Consider the following 26,690-nt stretch of genomic DNA (forward strand, 5'->3'; position numbering starts at 1 on the left):
TGAAAGCTCATCTGAAAACATTACTTTTCCCGAATAAGAATACCAGACCTCGACAGTCTTGTCGTCCGACTGTCAAATGGTATTTTCTGAAACGTTGCAAACTAGGTTTTAATAACAAAAATCGATCAGATAACATAAAAAACAAGACACGAACGTTTTGGCAGCACTTATAACGCGTGAAAGACAGCGCTGTATCAAAAAGGCAGTGGATAAAAATCTACCAGCAGGCAATGATTTAGACGACGTAAACTAAAGTCAAAGGCACAACAAACAGCGGTAGGTTAATTAATTCAAACACTAGTTGCAGGCGGTGAAAGATTAAAAATTACGGTGGAAGTCACTCGAGCAAGGGGCTGTTCAAATATCATGACTTCTCAGGGGCGTGTATTGCGTTATAAGAGGAGAAAAAACGTACTGGTAAAATATAACAGGTCAAACATCAAAAAAGAGGTTATGTGATACATGAACAGCTCCTACAGTAGACAAGAAAAGCACACATCACTTTGAACAAATATGAAAAATGGGGTGAGGTTCGACCACAACATAAATGACATTACAATAGCTGACAATAGACAATTTCTAAGCTTCAAGACATGACACAAAACTTCCGGTGGTTCTATATGTTGAAAATGTTGCTGCACGCTTCAGTTTAAAGACCCTTTGCCAATGGGTGGTGCATTCAATGTTTTGATTAATTTTTCTCTACTTCTTAACTGTATGCTGTTGCTTTGAAGCTCAATCGCGTGACTTTGTAAGATCAATTCGGTGCTCAATATTGTACTTGCAATGCATATAACCAGTTCGCGTTCGGCGTTGATGTATTCTATACTGGTATATGGAATTGAGTACCAATCCAGACAGCAAAAATCCGTCATTTTTACAATGATCTGCAGACGTTGAATCAAGGTAAAAACGGCGGATTTAGCTGTCTGGGATGTGGTGTGAAAAGAAAGGTGTTTGCTGGGTTAAGACAAGTTAATTCTCACGGTGAAGTGTTTTCGTTAAAAGAAGTTGTTTGAACAAAACAAAAAACAGTTCAATCCCAGTTGGTAAAATTGGCCTGGACTGCTTGAAAATTGACAAATTTGCGAGCTTGGACAACAGCTCTGACATCGTAAGATTAGGTTTGGATGGATGTTTGAAAACCATTACAACGGTATTATGTTTTCACGCCGCGAAGCAAATCTCTGGGCAGTTCGTGATTTTTCAACATGTTCCTGAAAGAAAATACCGCGATTTTAGTCTCTGTGAGAAAGCTTACCTGCTTGCGCTGCAAACGCAGACAATAAACCAGCTCGTAGCATTCAAAGAAAAAAAAAGCAAACAATATTTTTGTCCATCGAAAGATCTTATGAACATTAGACGCTACTTAAATAAATGAACGCCGTTTATAAGCTACATCTGTGTCGTGAGTACCTGTATTTGTCCTTGAGCATGACCGAGTTCCGGTCGGAAAACTTATAATGGGTGAGAATGGTCGTCCACTGCCCGATGCCGTAGCGTCGCATTCCTTTGAGCAGGTTCTCTATTTCCCAGTCATTCCAAGGCTGCAAAAAAGAAACAGTTTATGTAGAGAATGCTGAAGAGTTACGTTTATCTTTAACCTATATTACGCAACACGACGGTTTTGACACTCCTCAGTTGACGCAACTGTGAAAGGCTAAAGCTGCTGGAATTTGCCGTACGCGTTAAATTGGACTTTAGTTAACAAAATCGTCTCTTTCTATATTGATTGAATATCCGCAGAGGTTACTGCTAGTTTGGATGTTACAAAATGATTGTAGTGTAGGGTGCTTGATCTGTGTTATGTTCGCTTTAAGTAAACTGATGACTTTGTTAATAATGTTAAACGTATTTCATGTTCAAAAATACACGACCTGCTGAACAACGTTTATATTTGCAAAGCCTCACTCGAGAAACTATATTTAAAAACACGAGGTCTTTAACTTTAATATGTTATATATCCGCAAGAAAAAGACAGTTATATTATTACTTTCTTTCGGTGTTTTCGTCCAACTGTCGGTGTCTGATTGAATAAAGGGCTATCCCACGTCATTGCCTCTCCCTCAGCCTCCCACAATCGTCTTCTCCCTGGGTGGCACTAGGACAACTTTAATCAGATTTTATCATTTTTTAATGATAGGTTTTATTGCTGAACACGAAAAACGTAGCAGATTAGTTAGGCTCTTAAGTTTAGTAGTGCAATCGATTTTTAGCTTGCAAAATACGCCCCTTTTACATTGATAACATGTTTAAGAACGATATTTCAAGCAAAAAATAAATGAGACAAGTCATTTTTGTATTAACGACTGCACATTTCAATGGTTGTGAAGAACATTAATTTTCATATATCAAGCGTTACCAACTTCGTACTTTTAATCGTTGATCGGTACTGAGTTGAAGCTTTATCGGGTTCTTCCGGTGACTTCGCTTCCTCATCACCTGCGTGGAACAGTGTGACCTGAGCTAGTTTCAACTACCAACTACCCTAAGCGCCTAACAATATTGCGTCGTGGTCAAACTCAAAGTCTACGATAACCAAGAGTTAAGAACAGAGTTTGTTGAGTTTGTTTGTCGATTAGTATCAATGAGGGTACCTTGTGGTACTTTGTCTGTGAAGTACTTTGTGGTATCTTTAGGAATATTCTGGAATTTGAGACAAAAAGTAACTTTAGAAATTAAAGGAAAAAGGTTTAGGTCTCAAACTGTGTGTGCAATAAACTTGGTTTTTAAAAATACTTTGTCTAAATCGTGGTTGCAAATAATAATTTTTTGGCTGGAATACACTGATCACTGTCCAATCTTTTATTAACACAAAAACGGAAATTTCTAACTTCGTTTTTTCCTTGTCGAAGATACTGCACGAGGGCTTCCGTAAAAGGATTGCGTGGAACAGGGGGAAAGATTCGCTTCTTTCTCAGGGGAGGAACTAACGACAAAGCACAAGCCACGAGTTTAACAAATGAAACCTGTCTTGTTATTGAAACAAAAAACATTAATGCACATGATTACGACTGTCTTTAGTTTGCAAATGTCTTAGTTTCTACTGTATATGCGGAGATAATTCAAAACGAGATCAGAGAAAGATTCAGAAATTAATTTATCACAATTTTGCAGGTTTAATAACACCAGACTAACCTTGGCCTTCCAAGGTTTATGGTAGGAACCGGCGGATCTAAAAAGAGTGCAACAAATCATTAAATATCTAGCTCAAAGTATGATATCTTCTGACAGGTGTCAAACCCACAACAATGCTTGATGTGATCAAATCGATTACATGTCTTGGAATACAAACGAATCTATGTCACACAAGTCAGTCCAATCATTAACAGTAAACATGTTGTTTATGATTGAACTGACTGACTCGTGTGAAAATAAATTCGTTGGTATATCCAGCTCAGTACATTCTTCTGGTGGGCATAAGTGAACTATCATAAAGTGTTGCCAGTTTTATTGTCGTATCCAGCGAAATACTTGCTGGTTAAAAATTTTTACAATAAGTGGACTGGCAGGTAAAGATTCTCACCACTGGGCTATGCAGCCAAATACAACATTGTGGACGTTGAAACGATGAAAAATGATAAAAGTAAAAGGTTAAAACTAACAGAACTATGAGCAAGAAAAAATAGCGTAAGAAGAGTTACCCCCGATAGACGGACGTTTCTTCAAGTACGCCTTGTACGCTTTTGCTTGTTCTTCAGCAGTGATAGAGACAGCTTTACCGTCGAAACTGACAATGCCTTTGGAGAGTAATGTGCGCCATCTGTTAAAATGAAATCAAAAGTTCATTGGCGAACAACGTGCATTCTCATGCGATTTTTCAAAACAAGCATAATATTGGGTGTGGCGCAAAGATTTATAATTTTTGTCTGACTGCGAATGGTTACTCCCAGACTAAAAAGTCTTAAGAGAAAGTTAATCTCGCTAGTTTAGTGTACTCGCAAAGGTTTTCCTGGCCGCAATTGTTATTTTCCACTTAGTTGCTGTGAAGCTGGGAACTATTTAAATCAAAAGGAACCCTCCGGTTGCATTAACTACCCAGATTCATGTTTGCATAACATTGGCAACAAGTCTCACAGAATATTTTCTTGAATCTAAAATAATTTGAAGACGATTCTCTTGCCTGTCTTTTAAGTGCGCCGGCTTTCGATATGAAGGAAAGGTGTAATGATCACGAATGGTTTTCCACTCAGCGGTTCCGTATCTCTCAATTCCATGGATGAGCATGGTGTCTGACTCGACAGAAAACGGCTACAAACGAATGAAAGTTTATTAAAAAGGAAGTGAAAACCATACAGAGCAACCTCGTGTGCTTTCGCTGTAGCGACTTACGTGTCTCTGACGCACTTTAGTCGGATTTGATTCTTTATCAAATCCACTCGAGGCACTGAAATGTGAAAAAGAGTTTATTCACATAAATGACAAAATACAGGAGCTTCGTTGAAAGATTTAAACGGAACATACTCTTAAAAAATAAAGAAAAAGAAATATCTTCTGACTTATTCTTTGTATTAATCTTAAAAAACAATCTTTTTATTTTGAAGATCTCCAGAGATGCTTAATGCTATTATAGAAACGAGTAAAATGTGGGACTGCGTTGTTTTTGGGCCGTTTTGAGAACGGGTATGATTTTTCAGCAGAGAAACGACACGTGTGAAAAAAAAGCAGTTATAAATAGAGCAAGAACCGTGCAAATGACAAGAAATACTTACACAGTGTCGGGTCCACTTTTGTTGTGTTCGATAGCAGAGCTTTGTTCGCTAGGACATTTATGATTTTTCTCTGCTTGCGTGATGAAGATGTTGGTTGAGTTAGCTTCTTTTGTCACAGGTAGATTGGGTTGAGAATGTCCTATGAATGTCATCGCTGTTTTGCAACTGCGACGTTTTCCGGTCTTAGACGACTGAGAATGAGTTTCATTTTCAGAGGTTCGTTCACTGAATGAAATCATGTCGGATTTGATCGAAAGGTCTTGAGTTTCATCGCTGTTAAAAGAAGCTATTTCAAAACTTGACAAATCGCGGTCGTCTTGCTCTTCTGCTGCATTCTCACGTTCGGAACGATTTTCTGAAACTCGAACAGCAGATTTTGAAGCGACGCTTTCTACCATGGTTTGTTTTTCCGCCTCGCGATTAGATCCTCTATTTTCCGTGAACACTTGATTCTCCGGAGATGAGCCAGAAGCAGACTCTGAATCTGAAGCAAGTTCATTGATTGTGGGAATCTTTTATCCTCGGACTGAGAAAGCTTTGAGAGCGTAATTCTGGAAGTTTCACATACTTGTAGAGATTTATGATATCTGTTAGTTGCGCTTGGAATAGTTGATGCTGTACGTCTCTGAAGGTCAAACGTGATCAAGTGGTAAAAAAGAAACTTTTTATTAATAAATTATCTTCAAAACTACAAAAAAGTTGAAAATGCCGACATGAGGGAAGTAGAAAAATACATGTCTGCGACTGGCTAGGTCATAAAAGTTAAAAAAACCGCATCCAACATATCAGATGACCCAGCGAAAGAATCCATACCGTCAACCGCTACCAAACCGTTCGTAACGTCTTTGGCACTGGCGCCGACTTACGGGGTTACGGGGTGGCCACGCCACCCCGTAGCCGCTGTGGCAGCCACCCCGTTTAGGTTACATTACTTACTGCAAATAAATGTAATTTGAACGGACGTTTAAATTTTTTTTGATCATTGGTTTTCGCTTCAAGTCAACGTAAAGCAAGAGGTAAACCAATACAGTATTGCGAAAAAAAAATGATTGTTTTTGTCACAAGCATGATACTCGCGTAACATCAAGCAAGCTACGTGAAGATTACGCAACACGTGGCTACGAGTTTTTTCCTTGTTGTTGTTGCGATCGTTTTATTTGTTACTTGTCATAAGTCATTGTTCCATTTGTTTGGTTTGCAATAAAATTTATTAATCAATAAAATACGATCTTTTCATTGCCTCCCTCAAAAATCTTTTTTGAAAATTTTTATACTGCTCATAACATCGCTATAAATTATGCCAGCTATAAAATACTTGGAAATAAAATTATCTCGATGATTGATAGCTCCACCCCCTAGGCCTAAATGAATATCTATTTTTAAATTTTATTAAAAAAATGCAATTTTCTAAACTTTTTGAGTTTTATCTAAAAAGTGCACGTAGTAAAATCACAGCAGTTTTAACGTTCTGCAAATTTACACGTTTACATGGTTCTATTCGAGGAATGCTACACCCCCTGCCAATTCCCAATAATAAAAGCAACCTTTTTCAATTACTCAAGATTTTGCATTTTGGATTATTTTCCGATTTCAGTTGGAGTGTACTGTCATCTACTTCATGCTTTAATTTCTGCTTTGTTATCTACTTCATGCAGTAATATTGACAAACTGTGAGGCGGAATCTATTATAGGAGTTGCTTGTTACATCATAGAAAAAATTACGAAAAGTCGTCCTGTAAAAGTCTGAGGCGGGAATTTATTGGTCTGACATAGGAGTTGCTTGTTACACCACAGAAAAAATTACGAAAAGTCGTCCAGTAAAAGTTTTTGCCGATATTCCAGCTTATTCAGCTTAAAGATGCCACCGAAAAAGCGTTTAAAATTGCAGCCCTCCATTGAGTCATTTTTTGTTGCGTCTAGTCAGGATTTCAGCCAGCATGAAAAGTGACCAAACGCCTGAACGAAACGAAAGTGTGCCACTGCCAAAAGGCGTTAGCACGATCAGGGAGGTGGAAGAACCGAGCACGAGCAGGATAATCACTATTGAAGGGAGAAGCTATCAAAAATCGTGGGAGAGCGAATTCCCGTGACTAGAATACGATAGATGCAAAGATAGAGCATTCTGTCCGATTTGCAACTGCTTGATCTATTTGCAAGCAATGAAACAATTTCATTAATGCTTCCAAACGTGGTCTGCATTGTGAAAATATACTTATCGTTGCCTTCCACCACCTGCGAGGCGGAGCAATCGTTCAGTGCACTCAGGCGCATAAAAAGCTACTTGCGATCTACCATGACGCAACAGCGATTGAACCACGTCCTGATTTTAAATGTTTATCAAGCTGAAGCTTCACGATTACAACTTGACCAGTTGATTAACAGTTGGATTGACAGAGCTGCCGTTCGCAAAGATGCTTTTGCCAAATGTGAAGTGTCAGAGCAGCAACGTAACAATAAAATTCACGACATATCTCCTGTGCTTTGTTTTAAAGTTGGTTTGTAAATTATCGAGCTACAAATCAGGTGTGAAAAGACAATTGCATCTACGAAACACGCTTAGTAAAAATCAAACAAAAACATGCAGTTTGAAAGTTTTTAGGTTGCCATATTGTGCTATCCGGCACCCCGTGCAAAAATAAAAGTCGGCGCCTATGGTCTTTGGCATACCTCTTTTACCCGATCTTTCTTCCAACTTTCGCTGATAATCTTGAAATACCTGCGAAAATTAGATCATTGTACTGACAAGTCCTACAATGAGGACCCCCTGCATGCATGGCGCTGGCTTCGACTATCGACTTTCAAAAGTCGGTTAGTTAAACTAATTAAAGTTGTTACACGTTGGATTGTAGAAAATAACGTAAAATTCAGGTTCACACACCACTCTAAAGAATTACCGTAACACAAAATCCTGCAACATATCATGATGTTATGTTGCTGACAAAGCTGTCTCAAAAAACAGTGCTATATAAAAACAACTCATTATTATTGTTACATACATTGAGCAGAAATGGAGGCTTGAGGTGTTTGCGGAACTTTGCGACCAAAACCAAGGTGCTGAGCTTCAGGTGCTGCAGAGGTTCGCTGAGAGATGTGTGCTCATGTTGCGACTCCAATGCAACAAGTTGAAGCATGCCAATCACTTCCTTTAAATCACAAATAAACAATGAACTCAAAACCCGTGACACATTTTTTACTTAAAATTACAGTGTTGCCAGACCAAAATTTCTAACAATATTTTTTTTTGAAGCCGCAGTATTTGCTAGAAACATTTCCAAAATACATTTCAGCAATTTTAGTGTGGCTGGGCACAAAAAAAAAATTTTACAGTAAAATTATGAATTTTTTGCCCAGCTTAATTTTTTTTAAACGACCTAAAAACTACAATTTGATAAATTGCGAACGTCACTCAAACCAAACCTGCTACTTATGTGTATTGTACGAATTGTATTTTTATTTCCAGCCCGGATAAGATTGTATAAGTGCTCATTGAGTGTTTCTAACAAATAATTAGAAAAAAATTGTTTGTTTTTTGATATTTTGATCTGGCAAGTCTATTTAGGGCAACTTTGGGAGCATTTTGCTCCGAAACACACAGTCAGAAAAAGCATATGAACGAACCTTTTTTGATCTAAACACCAAGATCTGCTAATCTTAAATATCAAGCCTTTATCTAATCAAACGCGTTCAATCGGTCTAAGTCAAGAGACCATCACCTATAAAGCAGCGGCTGAAATCAAAACGCCCCTTTGTGCCTGCCGCACAACAACTCCTTAAGAACGCAGAAGAACTTGGTTTAAGTGCGGCACACTGGACGAACCACATGTGGAACACGGAGTGGCAAAATCACACCTCCACGCTCCGTGACTTCATACCCGACGCCTATCCCCGTCCACCAGGGATGTCCCTCGCAAGGTTTGCGTGGGTCAGGCTTAACCGCCTGCGAACTGGCGTCGGCCGCTTTCGTTCGGACATGCACAAGTGGGGCCTGGCTCCTTCATCAGAATGCGAGTGTGGTGCCACGGAACAGACCGCAGACCATGTCATCCACCACTGCCTAACCCACCGGCCTCCACACGGTGCGCAGGGTCTGAGAATCCTGGACGACGAGACTGCTGAGTGGCTGAAGATTTCCTGCCCTCCAATCTAGCCTGGAAAGATCGCTCATACGCCATCATCAATCGGTCTGGGCTCTAACTATCAGTTCATGTTGTCCATGCAGCACTAAGCCATTAAGTTACTTTCTTGTTCAGTATTGGTTGTAACCCAGCAAGTGTAATGGTTCAGCAGAGGATTCGGTATTCTTGGCCAGGCTTAGTTACTGTATTCCGGAAATAATCCTGATTAACGATTGGTTTTAGATTTTTCAAATCTAGCAGAGAAATTAAATGTGTGAAACACCTGTTCCTTGAAATCGTTGCTTGACTATGCTCAAATATTCACCAATAAAAAAAGGACAAATTCGAGATATATTACGTTAGATTTTAAAGTTATTGACAAGACGATTTTGTGAACCAATGTCACCTCATAGTAATCATTGATGCAAAGCTGTAAGACTGCGTCTTCTGTAAAAGCTTTCAATGACTTTATCATCCCAGGTAATTCCTCAAAGACCATTCGAACGATCCTGATATCTACAAATATAAAATATAGGTAAGTGTTCAGTGATAGTGTGTACTGTGTAGTCTCTAGTCTGTGTAGGGGTTTTTAACTGAAGAAAAACGAAATCATTTAAGCAGCAAACTCGTATCAAAAAGTCAAAATAAATAGTCATCTGCCGAAAATTATTCCCTTTTATATTGACGCTAAGTATGTGATGGCTATCCAATATCCCATCGTCTTCGAGGATGATGGTCTTCGCATAAAAAGCTAATGATGAGTACTTAAATGATTAAAGATTCCAATCCGGGATTTAAAAGTTTAGTTAAATTTGGAACATTTAAGATCCTTTGGGAGAGCTGGTTGTGGGTGTAATTGATATTTTTTCTTTGTATCCCTTCTATACATGTAGACCTTGAATTCATACAAAACAATTAAATGTTGCAGGCGGAGTAGTTACCATCAGGTTTGGCTCTAGTTACGGAAGAAGTGATGCTGAAGAGCAATTGACGAGCCAGCACATCCTTATTCCTGGATGTTGGAATTTGTGTGATCGGAAAGTAAATCTCTGAAACAAGTGTTGGTGAAATCAATTTAATGACGCCGGTACTTTGAAATACAAACGTCAAACGGTTTTTGCCAACCGTAAATTTGAGTTGTTACTATCAAAAGTAGTTTAAAATTAAAGTGAACCGTTGCCAACGGTTTCGCACGGATATAAAAAATGAACGAGTTGAAGGGTGAACAATTCATGTTCAAACATTTTTGTTTAATTGTGACTTGAAATTATGAATAAAATTGATCCTCTAGCTTACAAGTCGTCACATCACACAGTTACCCAACAACAAACATAAATCTTCACCTGAAAAAGTATGTCTTTCTGTGAACAACTTTAATGCATAATCGCAAACAAAATCCTTTTCCAAGTTCATGTTTGGTGTTCACGTACATTAACATATACCTACATGACAAATATATCATTTTACATGTATACAATTCAAACAGCTTTCACATCCATTGAGATACATTTGTGCTACACAGTAGACATTTGCTCAACGCGTTAAAACAGGCTTCGTGATATCGCATTTAAAACGTGCTTGCTTGCGTCAACAAGACTAATCATAATTACTTATAAGTGGATGCAAAAATATTTGATATTTGTGCACTGGGATGTGAAAAGTGAGTGAACATATGTCAACTTCGCTTTCTAAGCACATTATTTCTTGATTGTAAAACAAGTAATTTCAAACTTTGTTGTTCAATTGTGCTACATAAGAATGTTGTTGGGAATGACGCCATGTCGAAATGAAAGTGAATGTAAAACATATAAACCTGAACATAAAAGTAATGTTGTAACTCTGTGGAACAAACTTTAATTGTATGGAGAGACATGCTTTATAGCGGTCTGCTACTATTCGGTGAGTCCGATTATGTGAGTTCCTATTCGATGAGAGCCTTTTTCGGAGAGTTCCCTATTCGGTGATTTTTTGAATTTTTTTTTGAAAATTATCGGGTACCGTAGCCTAATTATAATTGCCGCTTTTACATCGTTTTAACGTCGCTAAAACGTTGAAATAAGACTCTAACCCCTAACCTAATGATAATTAGGCTACGGTACCCAATAATTTTAAAAAAAAATTCAAAAAATCACCGAATAGGGAACTTTCCGAAAAAGGCTCTCACCGAATAGGGAACTCACCAAATCGGACTCACCGAAACGGGCCATTCCGGCTTTATAGAGTAGTTGTACAGTAGAGCTGTTAATTGATGTAGAGTAGAGTAGTTAATTGATGCTTTATAGAGTAGATTGGAATGGTATATCATTGCCCTACAAAACCCTTGAATCAAACGATGCGAATACACCTCTGAGGCCAAAAGCACTTCTATGTTTTACCAAAAATAGAAATCCCATGTCAAACAATCCTTATGCATAAGTTTTAAGCTTGACGGCAGTTACCAGCGGAATGGCAGGACAGCAAAATATGAATAAATTATATATATAATTCTGATAAATCCACGAATTCCTCCGCAACTTAACAGACGATTGACCGGATTGGTTTGTATGTGGATGTACAATGAAGAATGACATGTATAAATGAATGGATGAAAATGTTCCGAGTAACAAAATAAGTAATTTCATTATCACAGATTAATAAAAGTTCAGGAATCAAAAGATAGTGGATATAAAGTCTTGACTTTTTCCTTCTTCAAATTATTTTTAAGTCACAGTAAATATACATAGATTCGTGTAAGCTTATGTAATTTTTTTACCGCATAATAGCTTTTATGACAATTGACGGTCAGTTTATAATGCGCAACGTTGATGTTATTTCAAACAATGGCACCTTCATAAGGGCGTTCTGACAATATTAGAAAAAAATTCCATGTCATAATAAGTGGAATGTCCTGACATTTCTTCTCTCCTTCTAATTGAAATGCTTCACAGAGATCATTTCTAAACTGGTCCAGTACATCATGTTCTTTCAATGCATCATCGTTTCCATGTTTCTTTACCAATTCTTGACGCTTTTTAGTCATGTATGTCTGATAACCAGACCAGGATGACAAGTAATCACGATACTCAGCGAGGCTCATTTCAACTTCCAACTTCAAGCGATCTTCTCTAACCTTGTGGTTACTTTCGATCATTTTAAAAATGTCAACGTAGCCATTTTCCAAATGAGACAAACAGTCATAAAATTTTAACTTCTTGTAAAGGTTTTGCAAGGTTTCCTTTCCAATGTCTGCAAAGTGAGGTTGTGGAAAAACACCTCCATGACTTTTAGGACTAGGGTAAGAAGAATAACCATACAATGATAAACAGCCATTTGGTTTTAAGACTCTGTTGCATTCATTCAGAAACTTAGGAATGTCAAACCAATGAACAGCCATTCCACTGGAAATTAAATCCACACTATTATCATCTGCAGGTAAAGTTTCTGCATTGCTGACGAGATAAGTAACGTTTGGTGCTACATTGCTCTCATTGGCCATCTTTATTTGATTAGCACTGGTGTCTGCTCCAGTAATTTTTTGAAAGTAAGGAGCAAATCCTTGAGTTGACTGTCCACTTCCACAACCGACATCCAGCATGTTATCAAATGAGGATCCACGCTCTTCAACATACGAGATAATTTTTTTTGTCATGAAAGGTGGAATCTTGGGTCGAAATTTGGCATACTTTGTTGCATGAACAATTCCTTCAAATAGTTTGTTCATCTTTAATCTACTGTTGTCTAGTGCGCTGACTATTGTTGAATGAACCCAATTTCTAAATCAATATAAAACATTTACTTCCTAACAATGAACATAAATAGGAATACAAAATAGCGAAATCAGGTTACAATAAACTGTCCAAAACTAGAATGATATTGTCAAACCGCCTTTAGTCTTCAGGTTAACAGTCTAACGCTATTTTATAGATACATCATATCAAAATGTTTTATATATACGTTTTTTACAACACACTTTTGAAAGTCACAAACATTAAACCTATGTAATTAAGTTTTCTGATATTAAGAATAATCTACAAACAGACTAGTATAGTTACGATAAGAAGGAAGCAAAACAAAACACAAAAATATAAGGCCAATTTCTTTCAATGCAAATCTGAAAACTTAAAAACGCAAAATAGCAATTAAAACCGTGCTATTTAAGGCACTAGGTACTTTTGCAATTGCTTAAACTTTAGTTATTGAATCTAAGATCAAATTTGTTCCATCCTTTCACGCCCTTTTAAGATATATCCTTTTCTAGTTTATATAAAAAAAAATTGCTTCAACTTTCAATACTTGCTTTATTGTAAAAAATAATTTAATTGTTGCACTTTTGAATTTATATTTTTAAATAAAAAACGGAAGCTAAATTTATATTTTAGCATAAATGCAAATTTGTTTGAAATACATTAACCAAGAGTCTTTTCTAGACATATTATACTGCTACTGCTCTTCTTGATATGACTGCCAGATGCATAAATACATGCAATAACAACGCTTCATTGAAAAAAAATATTTCCGTGATATTGGGAAGTTTTTGAAAGGGCAATGACGCTATGGTTTCAGTTCCCTTGGCTGAATCAAATAACGTGATCAATTAAAAATTACTAATTAAGGCGAAAGTTTGGATTTCAATAGGTCACATATATCCTGAAATAAGCAACTAAATAATGCAAAAAACTAACTTTTTCACACATAAATGCATCAGCTTGTTAGGCTAGGTCAAGCACGAATTCTTGATGTAAATTAAGTATATACTTTACGTAACTAATTTCAAATAAAAACAAATCACTTTTTGTTAGATTTCTATTTTTATACACTATATCATAATGTTTACGGTATATTGTTTATGTATTAAAACAAACACAACTGCCTAATTAAAGACTTAATCAATCCAAGACACACAGGTCTGACAACCAAGTGACATGTTTTAAAAGCTTTTATTTTGGCAAAAAAACTTGTTTGTTGACAGTTAAAGTGACTTTCATATATTATACAGTATACACTACAGATAGAACAAACTACACAAAATAACAAAAAAACACGAATCAGTAAGCTTGCATCTATTATATATTATAAGACCTTCCAACGACTTGTGAAATCACACAAACAATTTAGAAACTAATTGTCAGAAAAATTAGAATGTCTTTGCAGAAAAGTTGACAATATCAAGTTGTTGCTGATTTTATGGTACTCACTTGAAAACTGAATTCTTTCTAACTACAGATGATGTCAACATAGGATTGAATGAATATGTGGCATCTTTATTCCTGCATGTCGTTACTTAAAGGTACAAGATGACCCTAAAAGAAAAAAAAAGTGTAAATCATTGTACTAAATTATTTTAGTCTGCTTCACTTCCATACAGCATTGCAGACCTCGCGCAACTAGCTTAAATTCTTCCTCTCATTTTCAACGAAAATCTTCTACCTCATAAGATTTTTGTTGAGAATGAGAGGAAGAATTTATGCTAGTTGTGTGATATCTGCAATCCTGTATGGAAGTGTGACATGGTGCTTATGGGAAAACAAGTTGGCAATATAAAGAAAAACTGAGAGAGCGATGGTGAAGGCAATGTGTAGTGCATAGGCGCCTAACTATTTTTTTGGCCGTGGGGGCGAAAGCGTGTTTCATCTGCAGCAACGTAAATTCAGCGAAATGTCACGCAGATGGATGACGTAATTATGTCGTCACACTAGGATTGCTTTTATTGCCACACTCGGAGTTATCGCTACGTACGACCTACCGTTAATTAGCCTATTATAAACAAAACTCGACCAAAACACATGCTATGCGTCTGCGTTGGCTAGCGGTTGATGGACTGCGATGGACTGCTAAGCACAACATAAAGTTTAGCAACGAACTAGATTTATTAGCATAAAACAAGAGACGAAAAGGTTTACTAAAAGGTATTGTCTGTAAATGGAATGAAAATACTAACTTGGTCATATGCTTGAAAATATACCTGTTGAAAGCAAAATCATTCATGTTTACATCAATGCAACAGCACGTCACCTTGAATAAATTTAAAAGTTGCTGACATCCGTAAACAGCCCTTGAAAAATAGTTACAGAGAGACGTTTGATTAAGTTTTCGACTTGACATTGCTCCCTTTTCACTACAATATCGCAACTTATGGCAGACCAGCTTTCAAGTTTCAATTCGCTGTAAAACGCCCGTTTTCGTGTTGCAGATGAAACAAAAGATGCGTATATTCCCCGCCTTTGATCGGGTTTCTATGGCAACGGTCGTGTGTGCGCCATGCAGTTTGCGCGAGTCCATTGTTGCGTTGATTATGCCGCGTGTGCGCAATGCGGTTTGTACCAGCCCTTGTTGCGTTGGTTAGTGGTTACCTCGGGCCGAGACTTCAAGTTCATTTTCACAGCAAGCGATTCACTGCCGCGACAATTCTCTGCAGAGGTTTCGACTTTCGAAAGCGACATCGAGTCTGTTTGCAAGCGCATTAAGCTAAACGCACGCTGCGTCAAGGTAGCAAATTATGTTGTTTTTGGGTGCATTCAACATCTGATGACATTGAATCGACGCAAAATGGTAGATTGTTGCTATGTCTCAGGCAGCAAAATCAGTCATTTTTACATTGATTCAACGTCTGCAGACGTTAAATCAATGTAAAAATGACATATTTTTTTGTCTGGGGTGGGATTGTAGCCTCGCTACTCGTTCTAGTGATTATTTAGCGCAAAGCTGTTGCGGTTTGCATTTAAAAATGTTTTCCTGCTGCCGATCGCTAGTTCATCTATTGTTTTATGTATCAATGCAGCATAAAAAGTTGCTCCCATGCATAAATATGCGTGGGGGCCTGGCCCCCACGGGTTAGGCGCCTATGGTGTAGTGTAAAGCTGATGGACAAAAGGAATATGGTACAGAAAAACTTTTGAACTTGCTTGAGTTGAATAAGAATGTTGATAAGTTGGCGAAGGCGAATGGAATGAAGTGGCATGGGCGTGTTTTGTGGAGGGGTAAAGATGATGTTTTGAGAAAAGCACTGGAGTTGCAAGATGGTCGTAAGAAACAAGACCCAAGAAAACGTGGAAAAGGCAAGTTGAGGAGGAAAGCAGAAAGGCAGACAAAGAGAGGATGCTTTGGACAAGGTGATACGGAGGCAGGGTGGGAAGGCAATTGCAGCATATGGAGGTGGGTCTGGCCACCCTCGGAAACAGGGACATCACAAGATTAAAACTGGACTACTAACGGTACTACTAAAATTAAAACAACTTGACCTAACTTGCAATTGCCAAGATAGTGGTGATAATGTACGCACATCTGTTACAGGACTGATGTAATTTTCTAATTGAAAAAACAAAACAAATTGTGCCAAATTTTGGTGCCAGTTGTACCATTATTGTCAAACACCAAGTATTATATTAAATCTATCACGCTAATTTACATCAAAATATATGTAATATTTGTCAGAAAACGGAATAGAACAATTTGAAAGGCACCTTAGATAAAACATCATAATGGAGAGTGGAGACCCAGTCTTCGAAATTAGGGTCGACAATTGCCGAGGTGATTGCCGACTGAGATGCATGAATGGCGCATTAGCGTCGGCAATAAAAATGCCGAAGCCACACGAGCGCTTGTAAGGACCACAAGATCACAAAAAAACTAATTTTCTTAGACTACACCAGACTAGGATGTTGATTCAATGTTATTATTGCTGGATGTTTTATTTGGGTTACTTCCTACTTCGCGGCGCTTAGACACGTGCCCAGCTGGGAGAATTGAATTTTTTATAGAAATATCACCCTATTTGCATTGATTTAACGCCAGCAGACGTAAAATTATTGTAACCATCTACTCCTTATTGCGCCTCGCTTTCCATTATCTCGTCCAGCTTATGCAGCATCTGATAATACCGATTCTGACTAGTTCTTTATCAAACAGACTCTGTGTTGCTCGCAGTGTCCCAATTGTGCCAAAATTATGTTAGGTTATACGTAAATCAAGGCAATCTTCTCGCAGGGAGCTATTAATTTGTTACCGGTACCTAATTGAGCAATCAACGTTATTTTATGATAATTCAACGTCGCTAGATGTCGAATTAATGTAAAACATACGTAAATTTCTTATTGGGCATTGTTGTTACGCTATATAACTCGCCGGGAAAATTAAATTGATTTGTGCTGACTCGAACGTTGAATCAACCCAAAATTAACTTACTTCCCTCCCTCGTGAGTTATTTACGTGAATTACCGTAACAGCGTGCGTATCACGTTGCTCGCTTTATCCCTACTTTTGATATTATTACATCACAACAAATCAAACAATGCGGTCGTGATAAACTACTCTAGTATATTTTTCACTTTTTGTTTTACATGTTTTGGTACAGTCTTTTCGTAATAAATGTTCACAGCAATTGCCGAAGCAATTTCAACTTTTGCCGTTTGGCCTTCCGCAACGTTTTTGCCGAAGTAAAAATATGCTAATTTCGAAGACTGGAGACCCATGTTATATTGTACAGTATATGAGTAATTTTTCAAGGTACCAATATTCATACTGTTTGATTTATGATCTCCTGCAGCAAAATAAAATGTCAAAGCAAATTCGCTAGCAGCCTTAAGAAATTTGAAACATATCTCATACAGGTAGGCCACTAGGCCTGCTAGTTTTTTAGTCCAGAAAGTGCAAAATCAAAGTATTGATGAAAATAAAATTGAACCAAGTTAGCAGTTAGTATCACAACTCAAACTAATAAAATCCTAATTTGTTAAGAAAATGACTCTTTAAGTTATGCATTTTGACTTCCCACCAAAATTAAGAACTTTTGATCCAGCTAAAAATGCAACAAAACAAATAGTCCAAGCCCAACTGAAGCACAAAAATGTATTTTTTACCTGAACATGTTTGCTTTTTGATGAAAAACGTATTCCAAAACATGAACTTTTTTCAACTTAATTGTAATTTCTATGCATATAAATGTACCAAGTACACCTACGAAAAAAATACATATCATTTAAAATACATACAAATTTAAAAAAATGTATAATAAAATTGGTAGCCAATGGTACTACAGGATAGAAGCTTGTTCTCATCTCAACACAACTCTTTTCTCAAAAGCAATAAAGCAACTAAATCAACATGCCGCATCAATAATTACATATAAAGCGTTTTTGACAGACGTTGATGCTCAAAATTGTTTTCTGTTTTGTGACTTCAATACTAGGTGCACAAGGAAAGAGCAGAATTATATCTTGTTTTCCCTGCAAGCATCAGCGACTTCACGTGGAGACAAAAAAATAATGATTTTGAATTAGTTTCAGAGCAAACATGATCCTACGTATTTGTGCAAGCTTACTTACAGTTGAAGTAATGTGATCATCTCTGAAGATAATAAAAACTGGTCAGTAATGTAAAAGCGGTCCTGATACCAATGCATAGGCTAAACAATTAAATAACAACAAAATCATTGAACAGGAAAAAGCACCCCAGTGTCTTGCAAAAGCAGTGCCATCCTTATTAGGTGTAGCAAAACGATTTGATATCTTAATGTGCCAAAAGTCTGGCAAAAAAACAAAAGCATGTCTATACAGTACACCGAAAGTTTAGAGGACTGTTGAACCAAAATTTTCATTTCAACCTATCAAGGTTTAAGTCGAAAAGGTCAACAAGTTATATTTGTTTCAATACAGGATTACAGGTGCATAATCTTTAAAAGTTTTAAGTTTAATAAAAATTGTACCATAAATGGATAAAGAACTAAAAGAAGCATGTTCATTAAGCTTGTCATGAACAGCAAATGTTATTTGTGTTTCGGTTACAGCATGCATACAATTTTAATGAACACATCTAGAATGAAACCGCATTTCGTGTTGGCAACAAAATCAAAAGGAAGGAATAAATATTGTATGTACATTTAAATACAAACCTAGTATTAGTAATCGACTCTTTTATATATTTTTTTCTACTTGCAAACATATCAGATTATTTTGCGATGTCCATTACAAAGTTTGTAAAATGTATTTTTGGAAGAATTCTACATCTTTATCAAAATTTTTCTCAAATATGCAGTGGAATTCCAATAGATGCTAGGCTATGTAGTACGTTTCAACAAATTTATTGAAAAATTCCGGAATCTATGGTTACTTCAATAAATCTTTAGAATTATGGAATTGACAATTTATCCATTCAACAAAACTACAAACAATAACAATATGCAACAAAATAAAACCAATAAAAAATCTAATACATACTCTGAAACGGTAGTTGGCTACAGCACTTTTTAATCTAATGGTGTGAACTAAATGTTGTGATAGAAATCTTTTTTATGCCTACTCAAAATGTGCTTGAAACCTTTTAAAAGTTACAGTACAATCTCTCAGAAAAACTTTTACGTATTATACCTACAAAAAAATCTAATTAGTAACTAATTTATAAAAATCAACAAAACATTGCACATGCATATCTGTATGCAACGAACAATTATACCTAGAATTAAACAACAAATAAAAACGTTTATAAGCTTAGCACTAAAGATCTTGAACAGAAATTTCTTCTGTGTCAGAAGCACCACTCAAGGCATCATAGGACGGCAACGTCAAAGTCATTTGATTTCTTGGTCGTGGGAGAGGATCATCCAAGGAGTCTTTCATGAACACATCTTGTTGACTTCCATCAAGATTGAGATTATTTTCTGAAGATTTGACAACTCTCGGTGTTGCCGATGTTACCATGATAACATTTGGAGGCGAAGCAATTTCTTCCGAAAGAGATGACGAGTCAATGCTAGTGGAGTTTAACTCATTTGAAGGATGATCGGACATTTTTTTAGAATGTGATGCAGAATTCACGTTGGAGCTGTGTCTTGATCTTTTCCATTTCTGAAACTTTTCTCTCTTTCCAGGAATTTCACCTACACTCATATCTTCACGTTCAGATGAGGTATTTAACGGTTTACGAGGCCGAGAGTACACACCAGTTGGATCATCATTTACATAATTTGCATTTCTTTTTGGAACTATTGGTCGCACACTGGGTCTAAATTCACCTTCACTTATAGGATCAAAATCGGCAGCATCTGCTAAAGTATTTTCTTTGATATATTCATCTAAGTTGTCAGGGATTTGGAATGGTTGTCGCTTTTTAGGAATCATTTCACCATGTTCTATTACCAACTGACCTTCTGATATTGTTTTGTCTTCAGTTTTAAAACTGTCTTCACTACTCGAACTTTCTGAGGTGGAAGAATATAGGATTCTTCTTGGAGTAGGAGGAGGGGTAACTTCTCTAACAACCAATTCTGTGGGGTCAGGCTCTGGTGCGGTTTGAAGCTTCTTAGTTCTTTGTTGATGCCGAAGATGGATGTTTTCTTCTGGATTCTTTCCTTCCCATGGGTCTGGAAAAGAAACGACAGACGCAACTGATTCTTCAACAGACTCAGAGACAGAAATGTCTTTACATGATATTTCAGGGCTACTTGGGACAGGGGTGGCAAGGGGAGTTGCAACAATTGTCACTTCAATTGGGGGAGTAGCAACACGAGGTGGGGGTGGTGTTTCTTCAGAAATGGAAGGTTCTGTTTCGACCACAGATGATTGGGGAGTTAAAGATGGCGTCTTTGCATATTCGTGTCGGACAAAGTACTGTTCAGAAACACTTGGTGGGGGAGTTCTTTGGGGTGTAGAGAGTGGAGTTTTAATTTCTACAGGCATAACATCAACTTCTTTAGGTTGGGTTTCTTCAGGTTTGGGTTTCTTGAATTTCTGATAAATTTGTTTTCGAATTTCGTCTTCAATAATTCTTCGAATAGAATCTGTTTGTATATTCAGCGTTTGAGTCTCTTGATTGGCTGACGCAGGATGAAGTTCACCCAATATTCTTGCCATTATTTCTTGTTCAACCCAACATTTCACTTTATCCTCACCTGATATTTGACGCATCTTATCAGCACCAAGAATGCATTTCCGTGGAGAAGGCTTTGGCGGAGCGGGAGGAAAAGTTTCTTTACATATTGGCTTCGATCGAACACCTTCACCCTTCAATTGTACTTCATCTGTAACACTTGGAGGAATATCATCAACAGTAGATTCAAATGAAGAAGCATTTCCCGGCAATTCATCAGGTGTGTTATCTGCTATTACAATTTCTGGTATTGCTGGTGATTTCTTAGGAGAATGCTTAGGGACAACAGTCATTGGGGTTGGTGCAGAAATGACAATCGGATCAGGATCATTTTCATATATTTGTGGAGGTCTCAGTGACAAAGCAGTAGGAGCTAAATATTTGCTTCTCAGAATCGTTGGACTATGGTGTGTAGACGTCGTTTGAGACTTCTCTGATCTCACATGAATAACAGGAACAGACTGCAGTGCTCGCTTATTACGAAACCGTGGTGATTTAATTGGGGAGACGTGCATAAATGGTTGGTGAACAGTTGATCGATGAGGGTGGTATTCAGCCTTACCATAAACATGCGTCAGAGCATCTTCATCATTATTACTTTCAGGTGAAGATTCAACACTTTCCGATTTCTTTTTCATAAGCTTTGGATTTTTAGACTTTTTATTTGACTTGCTGATGGTTTTCACGGGTTTCCCTGTTTTAGCTTTGACTAACAAGGATTTACTTTGCATTTTCGATTGTGAAGTGACTTGGTGTTGAATGTTTGCCGAGCTGACTGCTATTTGTTCATCAACCAGCTTTTGTATCCAGTATATTTCAAGCTTTTCATCATTAACGTTGGACCAGTCTGACTTTTCAAGTTGATCTGCAAGTGTTGCAAGAGCAAAATCTTCCAATTTAGGCTTCCTTTGCACAGCTTGCAAGTTGTTTTCAAGTGTAGTTCGCACTTCAGCCAGTTGTCTCAATTTCAAACGAAACTCTGCAACTAAGCTTGACGGTGGAACTGCTTTCGTGCACAATCGTGAAACAGGTGATGATTTGGAATGTGGTAAATAGTCAGAAAATGAAGAGGGAAATTTTTCTGATATCTTTTGGCGCTGCACATCACTTTCAATTTCCTTTGCAATAGCTTGATCAGATGACACTTTTATCGGTGAAGGAACTACTTCAGGATTGTTAAGCAAGTGACCTTTAGCAATGTCTTCATGGTGAGACAACTTACTGGGAACTACATCAATCGGTCCCAAACGAGCATTTTGTGACACATTTGGTGTAGAAGCATTGTACTGATCCAAGATATCACGAAGAAATTGTCCATTGCTCAACTTTACTGAGCTTGTAGGTTGTGGTATGTCTTTACGAGGCAATGGCGTTTGCAATAAAGGTTTTTGTAACTCTGGGTTGGAGATATTTGTGCGTGGAACAACTGGATATGTAGATATCTGTTGTGGGTGTGTTTGAGAAGGATTTGGCTCATGTAACTTTTGTACTGTTTGAAGGTATTGAGACTTCCATTGCTCTTGTTCATGCTGGAGATTTTCTAAGTATTGCAAACGCTTATTAGTTATTTCAGTCAATTTTTGTTCAAGTTCGAGTGTTCTTTGCTGTGATTGCCCCTTTTCTTGTAATTTAGCAGTTTTTTCAAAGTTCTCCAATTTGTTGGAAAGTTTCGCTACTTCATAAGCTAAAAAGGTGTCACTGATACTCTCTGTTGGTTTTAAATGATGATGATGTTGCTTTTCTATGACAATCGGGTGAGCAGTATGTACTACCTTAGGAATACTCTGAGTTGAAACTTTGCTATGTTGAGAATCACTGGAAGTAGGAACTGTTTTGTCCACAGCTAATTTGAGCTTTGACCTTGCTGGATCATCTTTACACTTTTCAATTTCAACATCAGGAGAAACAGAATTATTCACAAGCAATCCTTGTGATAATCCTGGCATTATATAATTAAGTAAAACTACCAACAACCTACTTTACTGCATGAACACAAAAGCATTGATTTTTGACAAATAGACAATGAAAATGACAAGAAACATTTTAATAGTTCAAAACTGTAGTACTTTTTGTTTGACTTCCTTCTGGAGCTCTGAAAAGTTTGACTAAATGAATGTTTGACTATGGTAATCAACAAGGAACAATTTTAGGCTAACTAAGGAATCTTAGGGCACTAACAAATTCTTTTTGGTTGCATAAATTCTATGATCTATCGATTACCTACCACCCTAAAAAGCAATTAAGTTTTCCAATTAAAATGCCACTGCATAATCGGTATGTAGGCTGCACAATGAAAATTATATAAACTACAGAATCAGAACATCACCAAGTTGTGGATGCAGAATTAATTACATAAACTTATTTAGCGTCTCTGAGATTGGACAACACCTGCTGGACAATGAGGAATGTGCAATTCATAGATGATGAATTGTTTTTCTATATATACAAACTAAACATTACAATCCATCTACAAAACTATGAACTAATTGAGAGTTTATGAAAAAAAAACATAAAAATTACACCATGACATTGTATTTAACCTAGCAGTATTATGTCATTGCACTCATTGCATTTACATAAATGTGCTTAACATTTTCAGTGGTTGTTGCTCATGAAACACACTGCCAGATTAAAATATAAGGTAGTTGAACCACTTGGCATGCGACAACTCAGCAAGTGCTTCAACTCAGCAAGTATGTACATTTCAGCTAGTACTGCCCAAGCTAGTATCAAATGAAATTTTCACCGAGCATCGGAATTGTTTGGTCATCGCTTGCATAACTAAATTTGCTGACATGTTACATGCCAATTATCGGCTTGGTCAGTTTATACTTACTGAAGTTCATCATTTACCAATTTTATCCACTTGCTGAAATGTTGCTAGCTCAGTTGTCATTTGTTCAACTGTAATGTGTTGAGTTCACAACAACTAAGTTGTTGGAGACTCGGAATATTATGTAAATGCTATATAAAATAGATGCATGAGTACAGTAAAGCAAACTTAGCTATTAGATACCGCATACCAAATATTCCGCATAATTTACAGATCAATGACACATGCCAAGTTAAAACTAAAACGATTGGATAAATAATAATTTTTCTGTAAAATCTGGAATTTTAAATCGTAATCAATTGTGACAATTTGTAAAACTCTAGATTGTACAAAATTACAATAACACTGGTGTGCAATTTAAGTTACAAAGTTCTTGAAATGGCAGGTATAATATAAGTAACATGATGGGATTAAACCATTCAAAAAAGTAGCCTACAATGTACAATGATTGAGCAAGTAACTAATGCATAAAAAATTAAGCATCAAACAAGTTACATCTCACACACAAAAATATAATAGCCACCAAATTGAAAAGAGGACATGACGGTGAAATAAAAACACAAATGGCAACATGGGTGATAGATGGATCATACAAATGTCATTGCATAACTGTCCAGTGTCCACAGTGTCCAGATATTACAGATATTTATTGTTATTACACAGTTAGTTCATGTGGAAAGTATATCATAAATTGAAATAATGATTCTACACAAGGTCTGTCCAAAAAGTATCTGCCCTGTTCTTCAACTTTCAACTGCCCTAAATTAATGCCATAAAAGCTGAGTTGCTTGAACATATTGTAATGACACCATGTGTCAATTAATCAAATCATTGCAAACAATTTATGTCATTTCTTCTTTATCAAGCAATTTTGTGGAGGTGCATGACATCAATTTCTCATTTGTTTATTTCTAACAAATGAGGAATTCAGTAACACAACCCGTTAAACATAGCTTTGGACAACATTCACACAAGTTTTAGAGATGATGCTTGACTGCATGATGATGATCCAGACAGCATAGATTATTATTTTTGTAGAATCGTGCATCACAAATATCAACAGGAAGGAGGCCAAACAAACAACAAATATTACTGAAAGGCACCAAGACATTTGGGATTGCATAGAATCTGCAGCTCTGTTTCCTCATATATTTGCACTGCTCGTCAATGTGATCTTACGTTTTTCACTCAAAAACATCAGCCTTATAATCTTTTAACTTGGTGCTATGTTGCTTCTGTCTGCTTTGAAAGGTAATTCTGTGCACAAAGACAGATGATTTTCAGAGAAGTTGAAAGTGTGTTTCCCAAAGTGGAAGATACATTGAGAAATCTACTGTACATGCACTTGCAAGGAGGTACTTGGAAGAGGTTAAAGATATTTTTTGTATTGTGCCTATTAGTAGCAATACTAATAGTCAGATACTTTTTAGACAAATCTTATATAATACAGTCAGTAAGTTTTAAATTTAAACATTATCAGGGCGTTCAGACAAAATTAGAAAATAATCCCATGTAATGATAAGAGGGATGTTTTCATTGCTTTCTTCTTCTAGTTGAAAAGATTTTTTAAGATCATCTGCAAAATGCTCCAATATATCATGTTCTTTTAATGCATCATCATTTCCGTATTTCTTAATTAGTTCTTGACGTTTTTCCTTCATGTATACTACATAAACAGACCACGATGACAAGAAATCATGATAATCAGCTAAACTCATTTCCACTTCTAATTTAATGCTGTCTTCCCTAACTGTGTGGTTGCTATGAATCATTTTAAATATGTCAGCATAGCCATTATTCAAATGAGATAAGCATTTGCCCACTGAAAACTTCTTATACATGTTTTGCAAGATTTCTTTCCCGATATCCGCAAAATGTGTCTTTGGAAGGACATTGCCACAATCTTTGGGACAAGGATATGGTAAGAAGTCGCCATACAATGATAAACAGCCATTTGGTTTCAAGACTCTGTTGCACTCTTTTAAAAATTTAGGTATATCAAACCAATGTACAGCCATTCCACTGGAAATTAAATCCACACTGTTATCATCTGCAGGTAAAGTTTCTGCATTGCTGACAAGATAAGTAACGTTTGGTGCTGCATTGCTCTCATTGGCCATCTTTATTTGATTAGCACTGGTGTCTATTCCAGTAATTTCTTTAAAATAAGGTGCGAATCTATGAGTAGACTGTCCACTTCCACAACCGACATCAAGCATGTTATCAAATGAGGATCCATGTCCTTTCAGATATGAAATGATCTTTTCTGTTACCACATTTGGAACCTTGGGTCGAAATTTAGCATATGCAACTGCATGTGAAGATCCTTCAAATCGCTTGTTCATTTTTGGTATTTATCGACAAAATCAAATCTGGAAATTACAACTCCACTATTAACGCATCTAACAAAATCGCTAATAGCATTTAATGGCCTACACTTAAGATAACAAAAATGTCAGAGTAATCAAACATTCTTTTCAAAGCTACAAATCTGACAAAAGCCATAACTTATAGTAGTTGGCAAAATTTAAGATTGTCGTATGCCAGAGAAGGCCTCAAAATTCACGGCGGACATGTCCGTGGGAAGTACCTTCTAGATCAGTCATATTTGTCTGCCGAGAAATTACACAAAAACTAGCGATACAAATCATCATTGCATAGCACGAACAATTGTTGCAAGAATATAATTTCCAGCGCATTCAAGCGTGCATATAGAAAATGTGAATGCTGTATCCTAGGGTGCGGCTGATGCCCCGACCTGAAGCAAAACACCCTAACTTTTTTTTATAGGTGACACTTGGTACAAAAACAATATTTATGAAGTTTAAGATCAATCTATAAATGTTTAGGGGGTCCAGATTTGAATTGAAAATTGAGAAATTTGGTACTTAATTGCCATAATCGTGTAGTTTTGCAGTGCTACATAATCCTTCATTTATCATGGTAAATTCTGTTTTTAAGGTCATCTAGGCTCCACAGTTGCAATGTTTCACACAGTAGGCTATTATTATGTTCCATACTATTTTTTAACAAGTAAGGTTTTGCAAGCAGACAGCCAAACACTATTTTGAGAAGTAATGTGACAACCAATTGCAAAATATGCTTGATGTGTAATTGCTGGAGAATGCAAGTATTAAGCAGTAGAACAACATAGTCTGTGTATTAACCAGTACAATATATACACAGCTTTTA

At 36.8% G+C, this 26,690-nt stretch overlaps 4 protein-coding genes across 7 annotated transcripts; all 4 read right to left on the minus strand.

The window, feature by feature from the left end:
- Positions 1 to 90: 90 nt before the first annotated feature.
- On the minus strand, positions 91 to 17,760 carry LOC145785333 (uncharacterized). Of its 4 annotated transcripts, XM_082596994.1 has the most exons (17): positions 17,662 to 17,760; positions 14,002 to 14,106; positions 10,171 to 10,269; positions 9,769 to 9,876; positions 9,234 to 9,343; positions 7,709 to 7,855; positions 7,380 to 7,428; positions 4,713 to 5,196; positions 4,333 to 4,387; positions 4,124 to 4,251; positions 3,645 to 3,763; positions 3,139 to 3,175; positions 2,835 to 2,929; positions 2,374 to 2,442; positions 1,994 to 2,091; positions 1,417 to 1,547; positions 91 to 1,217 (listed from the first exon to the last, which is right to left on the minus strand). In XM_082596994.1, the coding sequence occupies exons 3-17, from the start codon at positions 10,238 to 10,240 to the stop codon at positions 1,160 to 1,162; spliced, it is 1,758 nt and encodes a 585-aa protein (XP_082453120.1). In that variant the 5' UTR covers positions 10,241 to 10,269; positions 14,002 to 14,106; positions 17,662 to 17,760; the 3' UTR covers positions 91 to 1,159. The 4 variants fall into 4 exon arrangements, 1 of the variants encoding a protein (XP_082453120.1); XR_014291158.1 differs by lacking the exon at positions 91 to 1,217 and having other exon boundaries at positions 1,994 to 2,101; XR_014291157.1 differs by lacking the exon at positions 91 to 1,217 and having other exon boundaries at positions 1,994 to 2,110.
- On the minus strand, positions 11,640 to 12,401 carry LOC145785209 (putative methyltransferase DDB_G0268948). The gene has a single exon (XM_082596897.1). The coding sequence runs from the start codon at positions 12,399 to 12,401 to the stop codon at positions 11,640 to 11,642; it is 762 nt and encodes a 253-aa protein (XP_082453023.1).
- On the minus strand, positions 17,759 to 22,611 carry LOC145785332 (uncharacterized). The gene has a single exon (XM_082596993.1). The coding sequence runs from the start codon at positions 22,609 to 22,611 to the stop codon at positions 19,294 to 19,296; it is 3,318 nt and encodes a 1,105-aa protein (XP_082453119.1). The 3' UTR covers positions 17,759 to 19,293.
- Positions 22,612 to 22,693: 82 nt separating this feature from the next.
- Positions 22,694 to 25,843, minus strand: LOC145785361 (putative methyltransferase DDB_G0268948). The gene has a single exon (XM_082597015.1). It carries the CDS (start codon positions 25,841 to 25,843, stop codon positions 24,965 to 24,967), a length of 879 nt encoding a protein of 292 aa, XP_082453141.1. The 3' UTR covers positions 22,694 to 24,964.
- Positions 25,844 to 26,690: the final 847 nt, after the last annotated feature.

Source organism: Aplidium turbinatum, chromosome 16 (assembly GCF_918807975.1).
Source record: "Aplidium turbinatum chromosome 16, kaAplTurb1.1, whole genome shotgun sequence".
Classification (NCBI taxonomy): domain Eukaryota; kingdom Metazoa; phylum Chordata; class Ascidiacea; order Aplousobranchia; family Polyclinidae; genus Aplidium; species Aplidium turbinatum.

What these genes read in the sequence shown, in the direction of transcription:
- LOC145785209 (XM_082596897.1), bottom strand. Translation starts at nt 12,401, where the DNA reads ATGCTGGATGTCGGTTGTGGAAGTGGACAGTCAACTCAAGGATTTGCT.
- LOC145785332 (XM_082596993.1), bottom strand. Translation starts at nt 22,611, where the DNA reads ATGCCAGGATTATCACAAGGATTGCTTGTGAATAATTCTGTTTCTCCT.
- LOC145785333 (XM_082596994.1), bottom strand. Translation starts at nt 10,240, where the DNA reads ATGAACTTGGAAAAGGATTTTGTTTGCGATTATGCATTAAAGTTGTTC. An exon ending in AGAAAGACATACTTTTTCAG is followed by an intron (nt 9,877 to 10,170) that starts GTGAAGATTTAT and finishes CACTTGTTTCAG; the next exon opens with AGATTTACTTTCCGATCACA. An exon ending in AGAAAGATCGGGTAAAAGAG is followed by an intron (nt 5,197 to 7,379) that starts GTATGCCAAAGA and finishes AACTTGCTTCAG; the next exon opens with ATTCAGAGTCTGCTTCTGGC.
- LOC145785361 (XM_082597015.1), bottom strand. Translation starts at nt 25,843, where the DNA reads ATGAACAAGCGATTTGAAGGATCTTCACATGCAGTTGCATATGCTAAA.